The sequence below is a fragment of the Mytilus galloprovincialis genome, chromosome 2, assembly GCF_965363235.1.
Source record: "Mytilus galloprovincialis chromosome 2, xbMytGall1.hap1.1, whole genome shotgun sequence".
Classification (NCBI taxonomy): Eukaryota; Metazoa; Mollusca; class Bivalvia; order Mytilida; family Mytilidae; genus Mytilus; species Mytilus galloprovincialis.
The window spans coordinates 23,551,419-23,568,952 of NC_134839.1; the positions used below are offsets into that span (position 1 = coordinate 23,551,419).

At 32.4% G+C, this 17,534-nt stretch overlaps 1 protein-coding gene across 1 annotated transcript; it reads left to right on the forward strand.

The window, feature by feature from the left end:
- Nucleotides 1-21: 21 nt before the first annotated feature.
- LOC143063176 (urethanase-like) lies at nucleotides 22-17,289 on the forward strand. Its single transcript, XM_076235169.1, has 11 exons — nucleotides 22-174; nucleotides 1,317-1,430; nucleotides 1,890-2,001; nucleotides 2,852-3,024; nucleotides 4,851-4,990; nucleotides 7,796-7,996; nucleotides 8,582-8,656; nucleotides 12,839-13,001; nucleotides 14,310-14,372; nucleotides 15,762-16,049; nucleotides 16,811-17,289. The coding sequence occupies exons 1-11, from the start codon at nucleotides 150-152 to the stop codon at nucleotides 17,002-17,004; spliced, it is 1,548 nt and encodes a 515-aa protein (XP_076091284.1). The 5' UTR covers nucleotides 22-149; the 3' UTR covers nucleotides 17,005-17,289.
- Nucleotides 17,290-17,534: the final 245 nt, after the last annotated feature.

A 17,534-nucleotide genomic window follows, 5' to 3' on the forward strand; every position in this document is an offset into this window, starting at 1 on the left:
ACTGCAAAATGTAATAAGAATTGTGTTCATAATCATTGGCTAGTCAAATCTGGAGCATTACCCCTGATTAGGCGCTCCATAAATATTTACTACTGACATGTAAACTACATTATACTCTACTTCACAAGATATCGATCGAAAAGTACATTATGGCTTCCTCTGATGACAAGAAAGGTAAGTGTATTATGTTTATATCAAGGTTCAAGCAATTCATTTCATTTAACTACACAATAAGATTATCTTAATATCAAAGACATTCATAATAATTTATAAGTTTAGAATCGCCATGTATACGTGCAGCAAATAACGAAGCCAAAATATGACTTTACAAACGTCGTTGTTGATATTGTAGTTAACATTGACCAATCCAATTATCATGCATTATTTTGTTTGATTCATTCATGTTAAGCAGGCGAAATCAGAATGCACGAATTGCTTTAACTAATAATTATGAAAACCTGCTATCATAACACTTCTTTCTTTCGACATACAGACATTTGTATTTAGTTGCCTTATTTATTTGCTTTTTTTTGTGTTCAAAATTTGAGTAAGTATGTCATCTACACACGTATTTGTAAATATTATATTTGTAGTAGACGTGTAAAACTGAATCTATATGATCAATCTATATTTTAGTAAAAACAGGGTCAACTATGTTTAATCATTTTTAGACCTTCACATTAAACAAAGTTATATGTCACCTGTGTAGTAGTTATCCATGTACGACCAATATTAATTGAGTGTCCGATATTCTGTAAAGAATAGATGCCCACTTGAAATGAGGACGACTACTGCAGAATCATATTTTTATATAAAGATACGTGTATCAATTCCAATAATTTTGTTTCATGCGATATATGTCGAGTAGGTGAATAAAAATTAAACACATTTTTTATCACGTATTATTGTCCTCCTGCGTATTCTGGATTCTTCTCGTGAAACTACTGTTTCTCTGTGGAGAACATACAAATATTTAAAATGTTGCCAGTCTATTGCATCAGAAACCTTTACACACAATTATATTTGACATCTATTGACAAATTTATGTACTTATTTTATTTTATATGATTTGATATAATTATGTACTTTTGTAAGTAGACAATTTGAAAGCAAAAATAAGAATATGGCATCGTATCTAAACATTTTACCCTTTCGGAGCACCTGATTTCACTCCAGGTTTTTAGTGGAGTTATTATCTATAACTGTTGATGTAAATGTCTTTTGGATTTGTGAGTCTATGTTTACTCCTTGATTTTGATTGTTATTGTCTTTTAACATTTAAATGGATATATCATAAAACTTTTTGATTTATTTAGTTGCAGATTTGTATAAAAACCCTGTAGTCAAATTACCTCATATCAACGAGCTAAAGGAAATAGATGCAGAATTAAGATTGAAGTCATCAGACGAGGAAATAGAATTTGTACACGGTATCTGCACATTTCTTTATTTTTGTTGTTTATCATGGATTATATTTAGTTTTCTTTCTAACCTCTATGTTATTTAATAAAAAAATTTCACGACTGATTGATCTTTGCGTTACCTCCGATTTTAAAACAGGTGTTACAGTCATGTAGAAATTGCTCACTGCGAATCATCGTTAGAGTGACCATCGCATTGTGATTGATTGTACTGTTTGGAATATCAATTCCTTAATCCCATGTTAAAGACATGCACATAGCAGGAATCCCTTCATTTTTTTTTTATTGGAATTAACTATTATTGATTAAATTGCAATGAATTTTTTCTGCCGTGATATCAGTATTGTACTTCTTCATTTGCAGATTCGTAAATTTTTTGAATCTTATGTAATGTACCTTCTTTTGAACGTTCAATTGCAATCTGCACAGCAATCATATATATTACTAAGCTATACATGATCATTGTAGAGCATTTGAAGGATGTGATCAAGGCATACCAGAGGGTAAATGAGTTAATTGAACCACAACTTCCTGTAAAATATCCCCGAACCCCCGGATTTAAAGCAGATGACGATGCCTGGTAAGTGTTTTTGCTCCTGAATATTATGATTGATCTCTCTGACTAACAGACTGGATTCAAAACACTATACACTACTTGAATCAACCACAGTTTGATTGTGTTGTTGCATTTTGATATAACATATAAATCTTTTATAAGCTGTTCAGATATACAGTGGTACAGGACTTCAAATATTTCAATCCTTTATGGGTTAATTTATAATGCAAAAATAAGTACGCAGTGAACGTGGATGTTAAATTTGATATATTTTTTTTGTGCTTCTTTGTTAAATATTTGTTTGTTTTTGTTCTTATTGAAATTGTGACACGGTTATTACATCTGGACCCATATTTTGACAAGTATATGTCTGTTTTGTTCACGCATCGCTGTAAATATAATGGAATTTTATACGACTCTAGAACAAGTATTAGATTTAGAGCTGTAAAACAAGGTTTAATCTCCCATTTTCTACATTTGAAAATGCCTGTACCTTGTTGTCCCTTCGTTTGATGTGTTTTATCATTTGATTTTGCTATTTGATTAGAGACTGTCCATTTTAAATTTTCCTCGGAGTTCATATACTTAGTAAAAAAGAAAATGTATTATTGCCAATGAGACAACTCTCCACATTTTTTTGTGATTTTACTTTTCTCGGCATATTCAAGGTAATCAACTATTACATCATAGAGCTCACAACCATATATATTACAGTAAAAATCTAAATGCGATACCAAAAACATATTCAATATTCTTTGCCTGCGAAAAGACTTAAAAACTAGGAAAAAATATAAAATCATTTTCTTTGTAAAAGGAGGGCTACCTTTTAGACATCTTATGGATAGTTGATAGTAAATACTAGAATTTTATAAAGGTATTGGAAATGTGAGGTTAAAGGAGCGTCAACAGGTAAACTGGCAGGTAAGACGATTGGCATCAAAGACAATGTAGCGGTTGCTGGAGTACCAATGATGAATGGATCGAAAATACTAGAGGGATACACACCAGAGTTTGACGCAACCATCATTACCAGAATACTTGATGAAGGTTCGTGGTATAGTATTCTTAATTGGAATAAAAATATACAAAACATATCGAACTCAAAGGAAATATTAAAAACGGAATGGTCCCTAAAAACTGACAAAAACAAACGTAAGACTATATCAAACAACAAAAGGAATGGATTTGGTACAGACATTTCCGGAAGAATGGTATGTTATAAAGTGGTTTTATAGCCAACTTAACATCCCACAGTTGTTTATAGTTCCGTTTTATCAACAAAATAGGGTGCGCAACCGAAAGCAGAAATTATTGTTAATTGGGACCTAACAGCCACAACTATGTAAACGTACTTCACAAATAAAAAAAAACACAATTTACTACAAATTCAAACAAATGAACATACAAATCTAACAAGGACACCAACAATAAGGTATCATAGTTGAGAGTACATACAAGATAAAACATCAAACTTTATATCAGCAGTGTTTTTACAAATTTTTAGTGAATTACACAGAAAGAAATACATATGTGCTGTTGGCAACATCAAATTTTCCCCACTAAAGCTATAAATTTTATAGATTTCAACCATCCAGTATGGGTTACATTCATATCTGACGATTTCTTTCAGTTTGTTATTATGAACATATCTTTTATTTCATAATTATTTTGAATTGTTATATCGGCATGATTTGAATGATTTTACACTATTAATTTTGGGGCACTTTATAGCTTGCTGTTCGGTGTAAGCCAAGGTTCCGTATTGAAGGCCGTACATTAACCTATAATGGTTTACTTTTATGAATTATTATTTGGATGGAGAGTTGTCTTATTGGCACTCATACTACATCTTTCTATATCTATGATTACTGACTGCAGATTTTTTTTCCTGTAATAGATAAAAAAAAAATAGATTGGTAATCTGATGTAAAAAATTAAAAAATGTTTCCCTATCGCGATAATTTGACGTTTCTATGATTTGCTTGACGTCTGAGATGTGATGCGTTTCCCTCAGTTTTAGTTTGTAATTCCGATTTTGTTTTTTGTCCATGAATTTACGAGTTTTGAACAGCGGTATACTACTGTTGCCTTTATTTTTTACCTTGTCTAGTCACCTGATCTTGCTCCATTTTGAGTTTATGCGACTCCTTCCATTTTTGTTTCTTTTAAATATATTTCCCTTGATTCGCGTATGAGCAATGAACCTAGGAGCAGTGAACATTTATTGACTTTTTTATGCAGATATAGCTATACGGCAAATGACATTGACTTTGAAAATACTTTCAACAAACGGCAGGTATCCATTTAGAAAATGTTATGGCGATTTCGGTGTTGTTACGGTATGTCATCGTATACCACGTTTGGTTACTAATATCTTATAAGACACATTCAATAGAAATAGATAAATAGATAAAAATTTCAGTGGCATCTTTAGAAAGTTTAAATGAAGACAGTATTGAATAAATGGTTACAAATCAGCATCAAAAAGGTTGCATTAGATTTTGGTTGTATTGGAAACGTTTGTTAATGGATGGAAACTGGTTTTGAGAAAATAAGAATTTGTTGACTTGATTTATCTGCTTACACTGCCGATCAACTCAGATCACTCTCAGATTCCGTTTGTCTTCGTGTTGATCAGTCGTTAGTTTTCTATGCTGTGTTTTGTGTATTGTTGTTTGACTTTTGGCATTTTACTTTTTTGCCATTGTCATTTATTTTCGACTTGTCAGTTTGAATGTACCCTTGGTATTGTTTACTTCTCTTTTTAATGAATTGAGGCTATTGTATAAAGTAAATGCTTGAAAATATGTAAAATTATTAGCTATACTTTTTTTATTCTCAAGTGAGTTTTTAGTTACTAATTTTATTATAAGGTGGGATTATTGCTGGAAAAACCGTCTGTGAAGATATGTGTTTCAGTGGTAATAGTTGGACATCTTCCTCTGGACCTGTTAAAAATCCTTTTAACAACAGACTTTCCGCTGGTGGATCTAGCTCCGGTAGTGCTGCTCTGGTAAATAATTCTAACTTTTTTCTAACATACATCTGAAATGTACTAAACGTGTTACCATTTACAGTTATCAAATAGCGACAAAAAATAAAATGAATGTACATATATCATCGAGTTACAACAGAGGGACGAAAGATACCAAAGGGACAGTCGAACTCATTAATCGAAAATAAACTGACAACGCCTTGGCTAAACTGAAAAAGACAAACAGACAAACAATAGTACACATGACACAACATAGAAAACTAAAGAATAAACAACACGAACCCTACCAAAAACTAGGGGTGATCTCAGGTGCTCCGGAAGGGAAAGCAGATCCTGCTCCACATGTGGCACCCGTCGTGATGCTTATGTGATAACAAATCCGGTAAATAGTCTAATTCGGTAGGTCACATTCATGAATGGGAAGGGGATTGTAGTTATGACGTAAGGAACATATCCCGATATCATTTGTGAAAGAACATCATCTATATAGCGGAAAGTAAAGTTAAAGGATATCGCTAACTTCTTATCTTTCTTCCTAAGAAGTTCCTGCATAAAGTCAGCCTCTTAATAATAAAGAAACAAGTCGGCAGGTAGAGGGGCACAGTTTGTTCCCATTGGAATGCCGACTGTCTGTTGAAAAACACGTCCTCCGAACGTAACAAATATGTTGTCAACCATGAAATCAAGCATCTTGATAATATCAGTTTCAGAGAATTTTTTGTTTGAATCAGAGTGATCCTTTACAACGTAGTATTTATCCCTCCCTAGGTACTTGTATCTACGTTAGGCATTCTTTTTTTTTTAGTTTGGAATGTGGAATATTTGTGTAAAGAGTAGAAAAGTCAAATGTTTTAATACTATTACAAGATGAAAGAGAGTTAGATTGTATGTACTCTAAAAGATCTTTGAAATTTTTAAGTATCCACATCTTATTCACGCCACCTCTAGAATAGGCAGTTTCACAATAACTTTGAAGCCCGTCTTTGATTGCTGATAAAATAGATGTTAATTATTTAGAAAGAGGTTTCGTGGAGCACTTGGAAGACCCAGCAATATACCGTTGTTTGTAAGGACACTTTTGTAGTTTGGGTATCAATACAGTGATGGAAGATCCAGTTCTTCATCTTTGGTTGAAATTCCAAAGGTACATAGAACAGACCTATGATTATCCAAGATTTCCTCTTTGGTAAGTGTCGTGAGGGTATATGTTGAGTTTCCAAGTGAATTTTCAACACCTAATTCGTTTATCAAGCAGTTAATGTAATGAGTTTTACACTCAAAAACGATGTTGTTTGGGGCTTTATCTGCGGGGACAACAACCTTTTTTTTTATGGAGGTAGGATAAGTGTTTTGCAACATTTGCCTCTTTTTGGTGGAATGTATTTACCGGAGATATTACAAACAAGTTTTTGAATATTAACAAACAATGTAACTAGCTCAAACATAGCTAACATGTTTATGGATATTGTTGTGAAAACTATGTAAATTTCCATTAATTTCCTCTTTGTGCATTCCCATGTGGAAGTTTATTCATGAAAACCAATGTACTTATTATGTCCATAATGAGATGAATGTCAACAGTTGCCTTCTGTACTCCACGGATTTTACTATTTCAGGCATAACCGTTATATGGAGGAAACTTCTAGTAGTCTCTCCAATTAAGAGCACTTTGTGTGGTGGTCCGTCTTTTTGAAGCTATATCTTAATCAGATAGCAATACAACAACCGAAAATCAATTAAATTCCACCCATTTTCGAAATAAGATAACTGGCGTATATACAAAATATAAATCCTGGTATGATCTGGTATCTATAATGTGTTTATTTACAACCACTGGGTCGATTGCACTACTGGTGGAGTTTTTATTTTGCTGATGGTATTACCAGCCAAATAGTCAGCACTTCTGTACTGACATGAATTATCATATCAGTCATATTTATACATCAACTTTTTACAAAACTTGATTTTGTTTTTATTTAAATACTAAGGCTTTTCTACCTCAGATTATTTTAGCTGTAAAAGGCAAAACTTTTAGGTATTTTGATCCTCAATGCTCTCCAACTTCGTACTTTCTTTGACCTTTTTAACTTTTTTGAATTAGAACGTCACTGATGAGTCTTTTGTAGACAAATCGCGGGTCTTGCGTAAATACAAAATTGTTATCCGGGTATCTATGATGTGTTTATCTATGTCAATTCAAAATTAAACTGCAAGAGAGAAAAAATAATGATAAGGGTACATATGTTAGTTTACAAAATCTAATTGGACAATTTCAGTTATCACAACTGAACAAAACATTGGAATACAAAACCATATGAATGCAATATGAGATTTTCCATTTGAATAACACTTGGAGTATAAAAGAATGTGATTAAATGGTGTATTTCATAACGCTACAAGCTACCCTCGCAAACTTAGAAGGGTCAAAATTGAAAGTCGCTCTTTTAACAATGTTTTCACCTGGTCTAGTTAAATATTTCATACACCGAAGAAAACACGGACAAGGAGATGAATCTGATGTTATAATTGATTTAATATGAACAAAAACGTATAGATTTAGCAGTTGATAAGATTCTTTGAAAACACTGACATGCAAACGGTACTACACCTACCATATGATGAAGTTCTGAAAGTTGAAAGAGCAAAATTTTAAGTCTAATTGTTGCTCATCCGATTTATTATGAGAAATTTATGACACTCATGGAGGTAAGTAGTCCGAGATTACTCTGAAGTCCAACGGCTGTTTTGCCAGACAAGCTGGGTCAGAGTAATCTCGGACTAGGAGGTCAGTATAGTTTTTTTTTATTACTCTTTATACTACAGTTAGCTAGAAAAGAAATTGATTTGGCTATCGGAGGAGATCAAGGAGGATCAATTCGAATACCATCCAGTTGGTGTGGAACTGTTGGATTGAAACCCACTTTTGGGTTAGTGCCATATACAGGAATAGCATCAATAGAAACAACAATCGATCATACCGGACCGATGACAAGAACAGTCAAAGACTGCGCCTTACTTTTGGAGGTATAGTACTGTTTCAAGATCTAAATATGTACAAACATACACCGATGGTTACTTATGATAATTCACGTACTAGAGGGTAACTGTAATACTTAAGGTAACGTTTAAGAGGTAGGAATAAAGCACCGGCACTATATGTATCTCTAACAAATTTTAAATTCAAATGCAATAATATATATATATATATATATATATATATATACTTTTTTTATGTAATTCACGACAGGTTTCCAAAGGGGAACAAAATCTGATTACCCATTACCGAATCCTCCTTTTAGCCCCGTCGTTGACTCATGTTGCACAATATGTCGTTTTATGGCTGTTGTTTTTCTTTTCGTCGTGTTTGTTTTCGTCATGTCGGTTTATTTTTCTATTTTAACAGACTTATGGTTTTTGATTGCCTCCTATGTATTTTCTACGTCTTTTTCAGGTTATGAAAGTTTATATAGCACTTCCTTTTCTGTAGCATCCATAAAATATCTATAACAAAAAGAATACATGAAAACAATTTCCACTACATCACATGCTTCTTAAGAAAGTGAACTTGAATAGTCTTCGGTTTTTATCTCCTACATCTAATTTCTATAGGTGATAGCTGGTTATGATGAAGGTCGTGACCCCAGACAGATACCGAATATTGAAATTCCATCATATTCCAAACTGGTAAGTTACTAATTGTTAACATTCAGTATTTAATTTTAATATGATGTAATTGGTTCACATTTGGACTATTGTACACATGCACGATGAACAGTATAATGTACACAGAATAATGAATGGTATATTGTTGAAAGTGTGCTGCAAATGACTAATCAGAATTCTGTACATTTGACTATATTAATATTAATAACAGATATCATTCGCTGTAAAACATGTTAACCCTACCACTTTCTATCTTTTGTTAAAAATGATACCGGTCTTTTTTTCATTTAAATTGATTCACATTTTGTCAAGTCGGTTTTTTTATAGCTGACTTTATAGTGAGTTTTGTTCAATGTTGAAGGCCGTACGTCATAAGACATACATTTGTATAAGGGATGAAATTAAGATTCCCGTCTTGCAATCTATTAAAAAGTTCAGCTGAAAAGATAAATAAATAAATATTAACATTGAAAATAAGAAGAGAAAAGAAAGTCTAACAAATATACCGTCCGAATTCAAAGGTTAATTAAATTACAGGCTCCTAGGAGCCTTTGTCGTTCACATGATATTTTATTTACAATTGATGCATGAAATAATGCAACCGTAACCCGTCATACTTTTGCTCCAGTTTCAGAGGTACTAGTCAAACACTGCATTTTCCCCTCTGTTCTATTTTTAGCCATGTCTGCTATGTTGGTTGGCAATCAGGGTTATCTGACATATTTTTAAAAACTAAATACCCTAATGCTTATTTTGGCCAATTTTGGTTAAATTTGTCTCCGTTGTTTCAGGAAAAGATTATTGTAGGATTAAATGTAAATTTACAAAAAAATGTTAAAAATTTACTATAAAGGACAATATTTTTTATAACTGCTGAAGAGTCAATTGATCATTTTGGTCATGTTGACTTATTTACTTACTTTGCTGAAGATTATTTGGTTTTGATGTTATATTTGTTATTCTCAAAGGATTTTGTCTAATGCTTAGTCCGTTTCTGTGTTTGTGTGTGTGTTACATTTTAATGTTGTGTCGTTGTTCTCTTATATTTAATGCGTTTCCTTCAGTTTTAGTTTGTTACCCCGATTTTGTTTTTTGTCCATGGATTTATGAGTTTTGAACAGCGGTATACTACTGTTGCCTTTGTTTATTGCTGTTAACAAATGATCTCTATCTACAATAATATTCAAAAATATTGACCAAAAACAACAAAATTTCCTTAAAATTACTAATTCAGGGGCAGCAAACTAACATCAGTTTGTCTGATTCGTCTGAAAAAAAGTAAAATCACAAAAATACTGAACTCCGAGGAAAATTCAATCGGAAAGCCAAATCACATGGCAAAATCAAATGACAAAACACATCAGAAACGAACAGACAACAAATGTCATATTCCTGACTCGGTACAGACATTTTCAAACGTAGAAAATGGTGAATTGAACCTGGATTTATAGCGCTTAATGTCTCACTTGTACGACAGTCTCATCAAATTCTGTTATATTTACAACGATAAGTGAACAAAACACACATACTAGATAAAATTACAAAATATGAGTACAGCATGCAGTCATCACTGAGTTACAATCTTAAAAGAAATAATTATACAAAAAAGCACAATAGCATCTATCAAATTAAAAACATTCATTGCTGCACGTGTCTGACTTCAGAAAAGTTATACGCCACATCGGAAGAAATTGTGTCGTTCAATGTTTATACAAAACAATTTTATAATTTCACATGGAAAATGTAGGCATACCAGTCAGGATTCTACTTCGTCAAAATTATCTCCCCATTACGCCAGTTCATTTTCACAATCGTAGAAATAGAAGCCATTGTAGGGATGACGCGCTACCAATTTTGCTCATTGAAACCGATAAATTTATCCACATTGCACCATTACGATCCTTATTTGTCAGTTGTATTTTAAAAGACAAATGTAGCTAATGAGCATCAGTTAATGATCTTGTCTGCATTGATTTAACTTAAAACTGTTGTCTGATCGGTTGTCAGGTGGAATTTTTGAAAATTCATAAACATTTAAAAAAAATTCTAATTAAAAATTTCGTTGAAGGGCAGACTAGATTTGTTTTAGTGTATAAAGACTATAAACCCTAGTTTTCACACACTAAAATTTATATTTTTTCAAAGATATGCATTTTCATCATCCAACTTGAAAGATTGTCGTCAAGTACTTTCAGTAAAAAAATAGCTATTCGAACACACCTTCTCTGTTTTTGTGACTCATTAGATAGGTATTTCACTTGACCCATATATTTCATTTTTTAGTGCTATTATTTTTTTATGTTTTAAAGTCAATCTGTAGCTTTGATATATAAAAATAATAGAATCTAAAGCGAGACGATGTATGAAATAATCTTACTTTGTACGATATCAAGACAAAATATTCAACTCAAACACGCCCTAACATAAAAAGGCGCACTCGATTTTCTCTTTTCGATACAATTGTTACCCCTTTTTTTTTAATTTTTTCTTGAGTCACATAATGGAAGGGCAGACACGAAAATTTTTGAACTAATAGATTGATATGTTCTCCGTCCGTGGTATTTTTTTTTTTTTAAATCGGAGGTTATGCATTTTCTTTATCCAACTTGAAAGATACCCATGTCGTCGACTTGAAATCTAATTGTTCTGCTTAACTATGTACTAGATAAATTGAAAACTTGTGCAAATGGTGTTTTTAAAATAAAACACCTCGTAATTGAGAAGAAAATTGTAATTTTGTTTGTTTCTATTAACTTTTAAATTTTTTGTCACTATAGTAAACAATACAGTACACATCTATCGCCTTCTCTAACAAAGAGCTTCGATTCTTTTGTTCTATTTCAACCGGGTTTCCGACTGTACAGGGTTTAAAAAATCAAAAGTATGCCACGCCTCCGGGTGCGGGAGTATCTCGCTGCATTGGAGACCTATTGGTGACCTTCTGCTGTTGTCTGTTCTATGGTCGGGTTGTTGTCTCTTTGACACATTCCCCATTTCCATTCTCAATTTTATCAGAATTAATTGCAGAAATAAACCGAAATTTAAAATTGTCCAGAAGTTCTTTAGAATTTCTTAGAAACCACAAATGGTTAATACCACTACGCGATGAAAATAATTTTGTCGTTTGTAATTCAACGTATTTTCTAATTTATAATAGAACTATAACATAATGACATATTATAGAACAAAAACATAACGACGGGAACTTTTAAAGTTTTGAGTCACGTTATAAGAACCAAAGAAACACAAAAAGTCGCATATACAAAACACACCAGCAAAAATGAAAGATAATGCATACACATTTACGGGATGTATAAGTATTAAGCCACGTCAAATGGATATAGCAGAAAATAATCCAAACAGTAAACGTAATATTAGTAATAGAACAAAGACAAATGAAAGAACAATATAACATGTTGTTAAAATGATAAACAACGTCAGTACGCAGAATGTATACATCAAGACCGTCATGTATGATTTGTGAAGTTGAAAATTTCAGGAGAGATAGATCTTGACCTGATAAACAATTTTATCCCGATGTCTTATTTGCTCTAAATGCTTTGGTTTCAGAGATATAGCCAAAATCTACATTTTACCCCTATGTTCTTTTTTTAGCCATGGCGGCCATATTGATTGGTTGGCCGGGTCATCGGACACATTTTTAAAACTAGATACCCCAATGATGATTGTAGCCAAGTTTGGTTGAATTTGACTCAGTAGTTTCAGGGGAGAAGATTTTTGTAAAAGTTTACGACGAAGACGGACGACGACGATGACGGGCGACGGACGCCATGTGATGAGGAAAGCTCACTTGACACTTTTGGCCATGTGAGCTAAAAAGGAGGAAGTCGATATAAATTTCAAAAAACAATCGTTCGACTATATCAACCAACAGAACAATTGAAAAGCAACGGTCATAATTCTGACTTTGCACAGATATTTACATTGTATTTCGCTTATGTTGCTATCATTGAAAATCCCACAAATAAGTCCTTTAGTAATTTAAAGATTGTTTTGTTTGTTTCCCTTTTACATTCATTCATGGTGTTATCATATTTTTTTTCAACTCATGGGTTTCGATTAGTATTGTCTTTCTCTTTTTATCTAGATAAACTGGGAAATGCTGAATGTTTTGCATCAAACACAAGCAACAAATATACATTGTAATTATTTCATGCTTGATTTTTCATCTATTTTTTAAAGGTGGACGATGGAGTCAAAGGCTTAAAAATTGGTTTAGTAAAAGAAGGTTTCTCATTCAAACAAATGGAAGAAGATGTAGCCAAGTTAGTAAGGGAATCTGCAACTAAACTGACCGGGGCTGGTGCGACTGTGGAGGATACATCTATACCTATACACGATGATGGTAGACATAAATATAAATATTATTTATATAACTGTGACTTGGTTGGAGAGTACTCTCATTGGCACTCATACCACATCTTATATATATTGCAAATCTTAAAATGCGATGTTGCGTTTTGTTTAAAAAAAATGTAAAACGAAATTACTTGCTATTAAGATTAATGTCTCAAAGCATTATTTGCAAATGAAACTTCCACTATTTTATTATTAAATCCACAAGTTTTGTCCTAGAAGCAACTAAAGTTTTAATGAGTTCATGTATTCATGATAATAACTTGTTTTTCATTTGATAATGTATATCTTATAAAACGCATTAATAAGGTGCTAATCGAAGTGAAAGATACCAAATGTAGATGCGCTACAAACATTTTTCTCTATTAGCGTTATCGGGAAGACTCAAAAACGAACATTTGCAAATAATCGCTTTTCATAGGAACAATTTATCAAAAATATATCAGCACAATACACAGTAACATTAATACTCCATCAACTTTGCAAGATTAAGTATGGATAATTTTAGTTTTCAATTAGAAGATAAATTAGATTTAGTTTTATTACACAAAATATTATCTTACACCAAAGTAAAATCACAAAAAATAATGAACTCCGAGGAAAATTCAAAGTGGAAAATCTCTAATCAAACGGCAAATCAAAAGCTCAAACGCATCAAACGAATGGACAACAACTGTGTAAAATGTGCTTAAAACAGTACAGCAGTCGACATTAGAGTGTAGGGCTGAATGGTGTCTATGTATTTGCAAATTACGTACTTTAAGCTAATTTCCAACAACTGCGAGCGATCTTTCATATTGTATTTTTGAGCAATGTTTATTTGTCAGTTTATTTTGCTGTCTGTTGTTCTTGTTATATAGAAAACTGTCTAATTTGGATTTTTCTGATCCGTTTGTCTTTAAAAACCAAAGTCGTCCTTTTCGAAAAGTCGTACTATAAACTCATCAAAGATAAAAGGCTTAACATTTTGAATACCAATCGAGTATTAAGTCTACTGTACAAAAGATTCATCAAGACTTGTTAATCGCCTCCTATTCAATCCATACGTATGCAAAATAGTCTGCACTGTCAATCTCCTCTACCTTTGCAGTTTTCCTCTACCTTTACAGTTTTGCTTTTCACTATTTTTGACGTTTGATTTTAGTAAACATTTGTTCCTTGATCCCTGCGTACCTTTTTCTACTCCCTTTATTTTCTTCTTCGTTTTTTTTTTATCTTGGTTTGATGTGTAAAAACCATTCACACCCATATCACATTACATAAAACAAAATTAAAACTCAAAGATGATATTCAACAGGTTTAGAAATCTGGACACCAGCAGCCTTTGAAGGAACATACAAGTGCATGGTGCAAGGAAATGGTAGGTTTAGGTTTTGGAAAATCAGAAAATATATAAAAAAAACAGTGAATTGTACCAAAAGTGTGAATAAAAATTTTAAAATTTGGTGCGTATGAAGCGCTTTTTCGATTGAACTTCACCATGAACGTGTCAAATCAAAACTCTTTTAAAAACCCAAGGATGAATAAATACTTAAATACCTCCTGAGAAGCTACAAAACTAAAAATTATAAACATTATATGACAGTCATTTTAAGATCAAAGAAGAGGGGTGAACGATACCAGAGGGACGGGCAGACTCATAGATCGAATGTAAACTGACAACGACATGGCACGGCTTGTAAAGACAAACAAACAAATTATAGTAAAGAAGACACAACATAGATAACTTAAAATAAAAACTAAGCAACACGAACCCTACCAAAAAATGGGGGTGATCTCAGTTCTCAGATAGCTGACGGGATATACTTTCTTGATGTACAGAATAGTAATTGAAAATTAACTAAGAAAACAAAAGGTTTGAAAAACCGAAATGCGACTTATAAGAGGGTATACATGGGGTTAACAGAATAGAGAATAATTGGCAAAAATGTATAAAAAATAGAGAAACATGAACCCAAAAAAATCAAGAATAGAGAATAATGAAGTGGAAACATATAAAGAAAAGAGAATAATGGGCAAAAAGTATAATGATTAGAGAAAAATGGCCTTAAAAAGTAAAGAATACAGAAATGAAGGACCCTCCATCCAGACACTCTTCAGAGCCTTTAGGTTAGATGAGGATTCTTGGCACGATGACAATTAATATGCCTTCGCCTAGAAATTACAAAGCTACATGTAGACAAAAAAAAAGAAATCACTTTTTAGAGTTCATGCATTCGAAGCACTTTTAATGTTTAACCTTTATAAGGCACGCTCAAAGCTGAAAATTTGAAAACCAAAGATGTATAGGAACCGAAGAAGTTGAAAAACTAAACCAACCTTAAATAATAGCCGATCCTATCTGGTCAACGCTCAAAGCTGAAAATTTGAAAACCAAAGATGTATAGGAACCAAAGCAGTTGAAGAGCTAAACGAACCTTAAAAAATAGCCGAACCTATCTGGTCAACTATTCCATTGGGTGTAGAACTCAGCAATCAATTCTTAAGATATATCCAACAATTACGATTGGATTTTTAAACGAAAATGATAGCATGGTATCGTAGAGAATGGCAAATATATCCATACATTAATGAATTTGAGAGTACAAGCAGAAAAGATTTATAGTAAAAAAAGATCTAATGAAAAAAGCACAAAACTATGAAAAACATTTAACATCCAATCTACGCGAAATGATTAAAAAGAGGTGTACTCTGATTTCAATATTCCACTGTACTAATAATTGTTAATGCTTCATTTTATCACACACAGGTGCTGGCTATCACTGGAAGGGACATTATCCAACGTCTATGCAGGAAGCGCATGCCAGGGGATTTGCCACGAGGCCACATGACATGTCATTTGCCCTCAAGCTGGTTGTTATAATAGCGGAGTATATCAGCAAAAATTACCAGAATAAATTTTATGCCAAAAGTTTGAATCTCACAAACGTACTCACGATGGCATACGATGAAGCTCTGAAAAAATACGATGTATTGATTATGCCAACATTGCCAATGAAACCACTTCCACTACCAACCGAAAAAGATGATTTGCACGGTTTGTATTAAACTAAACTCTTACTGACAAATCTGTCATTCTTATATTTGGAAAATGTGTCAGTATTAAACCACTATTCTAAATAAAGGGAAGATGTAAAAATCTGACTAAATATGTCAATAATTAAAAGATCAAGCTACCTTAATATGGTGGATTTAATCTTGTTTTATAGCTAGCTAAACCTCTCACTTGTATAACATTTGCATAAAATTCCATTATATTGACAGCAAAGTGTGAACAAAACAAACAGACATGTAAAATTGTCAAAAATAGGAGTACAGCAGTCAACATTGTGTTATAATCTTAATCACTACAATTAGCAAACATGTCGATATTGATATCTGTTAGCATAATAAAAGATGTTTTCGAACGAAAAATTGGTATGGCGCCCTTTCTTGTGTACGTGATTAAAGAGAAGCGGTCATCGTTGCAAACATTTATAACAGGTTCGACTTTTAAAAAAAATGGATGATGATGATAATAAAAGAGACTGACAAAATCATTGAAAAATAATAACCCGAATAAACCAGTCGTTATATTTCTCTCACTTCGATCGCTACATTTGGAGAATAATGACCATAAGGGGGCGCTGTAATCAGTATTCGAGTTAGGAAAAAACTAAAAAATGACGAAAATAGAAGCACCAGTCAACATTACATTAAAACTAAAGATTAAAACTGTTCTCCTATTATGATAGCCAAGTTTTATTTAAAGTTGTTTCATATACAGTAATTAATAATTGATATTATTATTTAAAACAGAAATAATCCGTCTTACATTTGATATGATCAAGAATACAGCACCATTTGACTCAACTGGACACCCTGCTTTGTCAATAAATGCCGGATTTTCCGAAGGACTTCCGGTTGGAATGATGATTATTGGGAAGAAATTTGATGAAGCAACTGTTTTGAGAGTGGCAAGGGCATTCGAGAAAATAAGGGACGGAAAATAAATGAGACCAAAACTATAAAGCAATTAGTTTTCTTCTTCTTTGAGAACAAATATCACACATTCTATATAAATATATGACATCAATTTTTAAAATTGCTATATTCAGTTATCTGCTTTAATACAAGAAAATATGTTTTTTTTTGTTGTTTTGTCATACAATGAATACGATACACACAATGACTGTAGATACGCATTGATACAAAGTAAAGACGTACACATAAATTTTAATATAATTGAAATAATGTTTCTAGTCTATAAGTAAAATAATTAAAAAAACTACAATATTTCCGATGTTTTAGTCTTAATCTATGAAAGTGGTATTTTTTTCTTTTACTTTTTGTATTGTTGTACAAATTCCATCAATCACAAATAGTAGGAATCTAGATCGTCCAGCCTTAGTTCTTAATATCCGTCTGTACATTTGGATTCAAGGTAGAACAGTTTTCAGTTACGTCGAGCACACAAATTATGACGAAAAAATATTCAACGACTAAGGTTGAACTTATGTGGATTTGGCAATTTTTTAGCCTT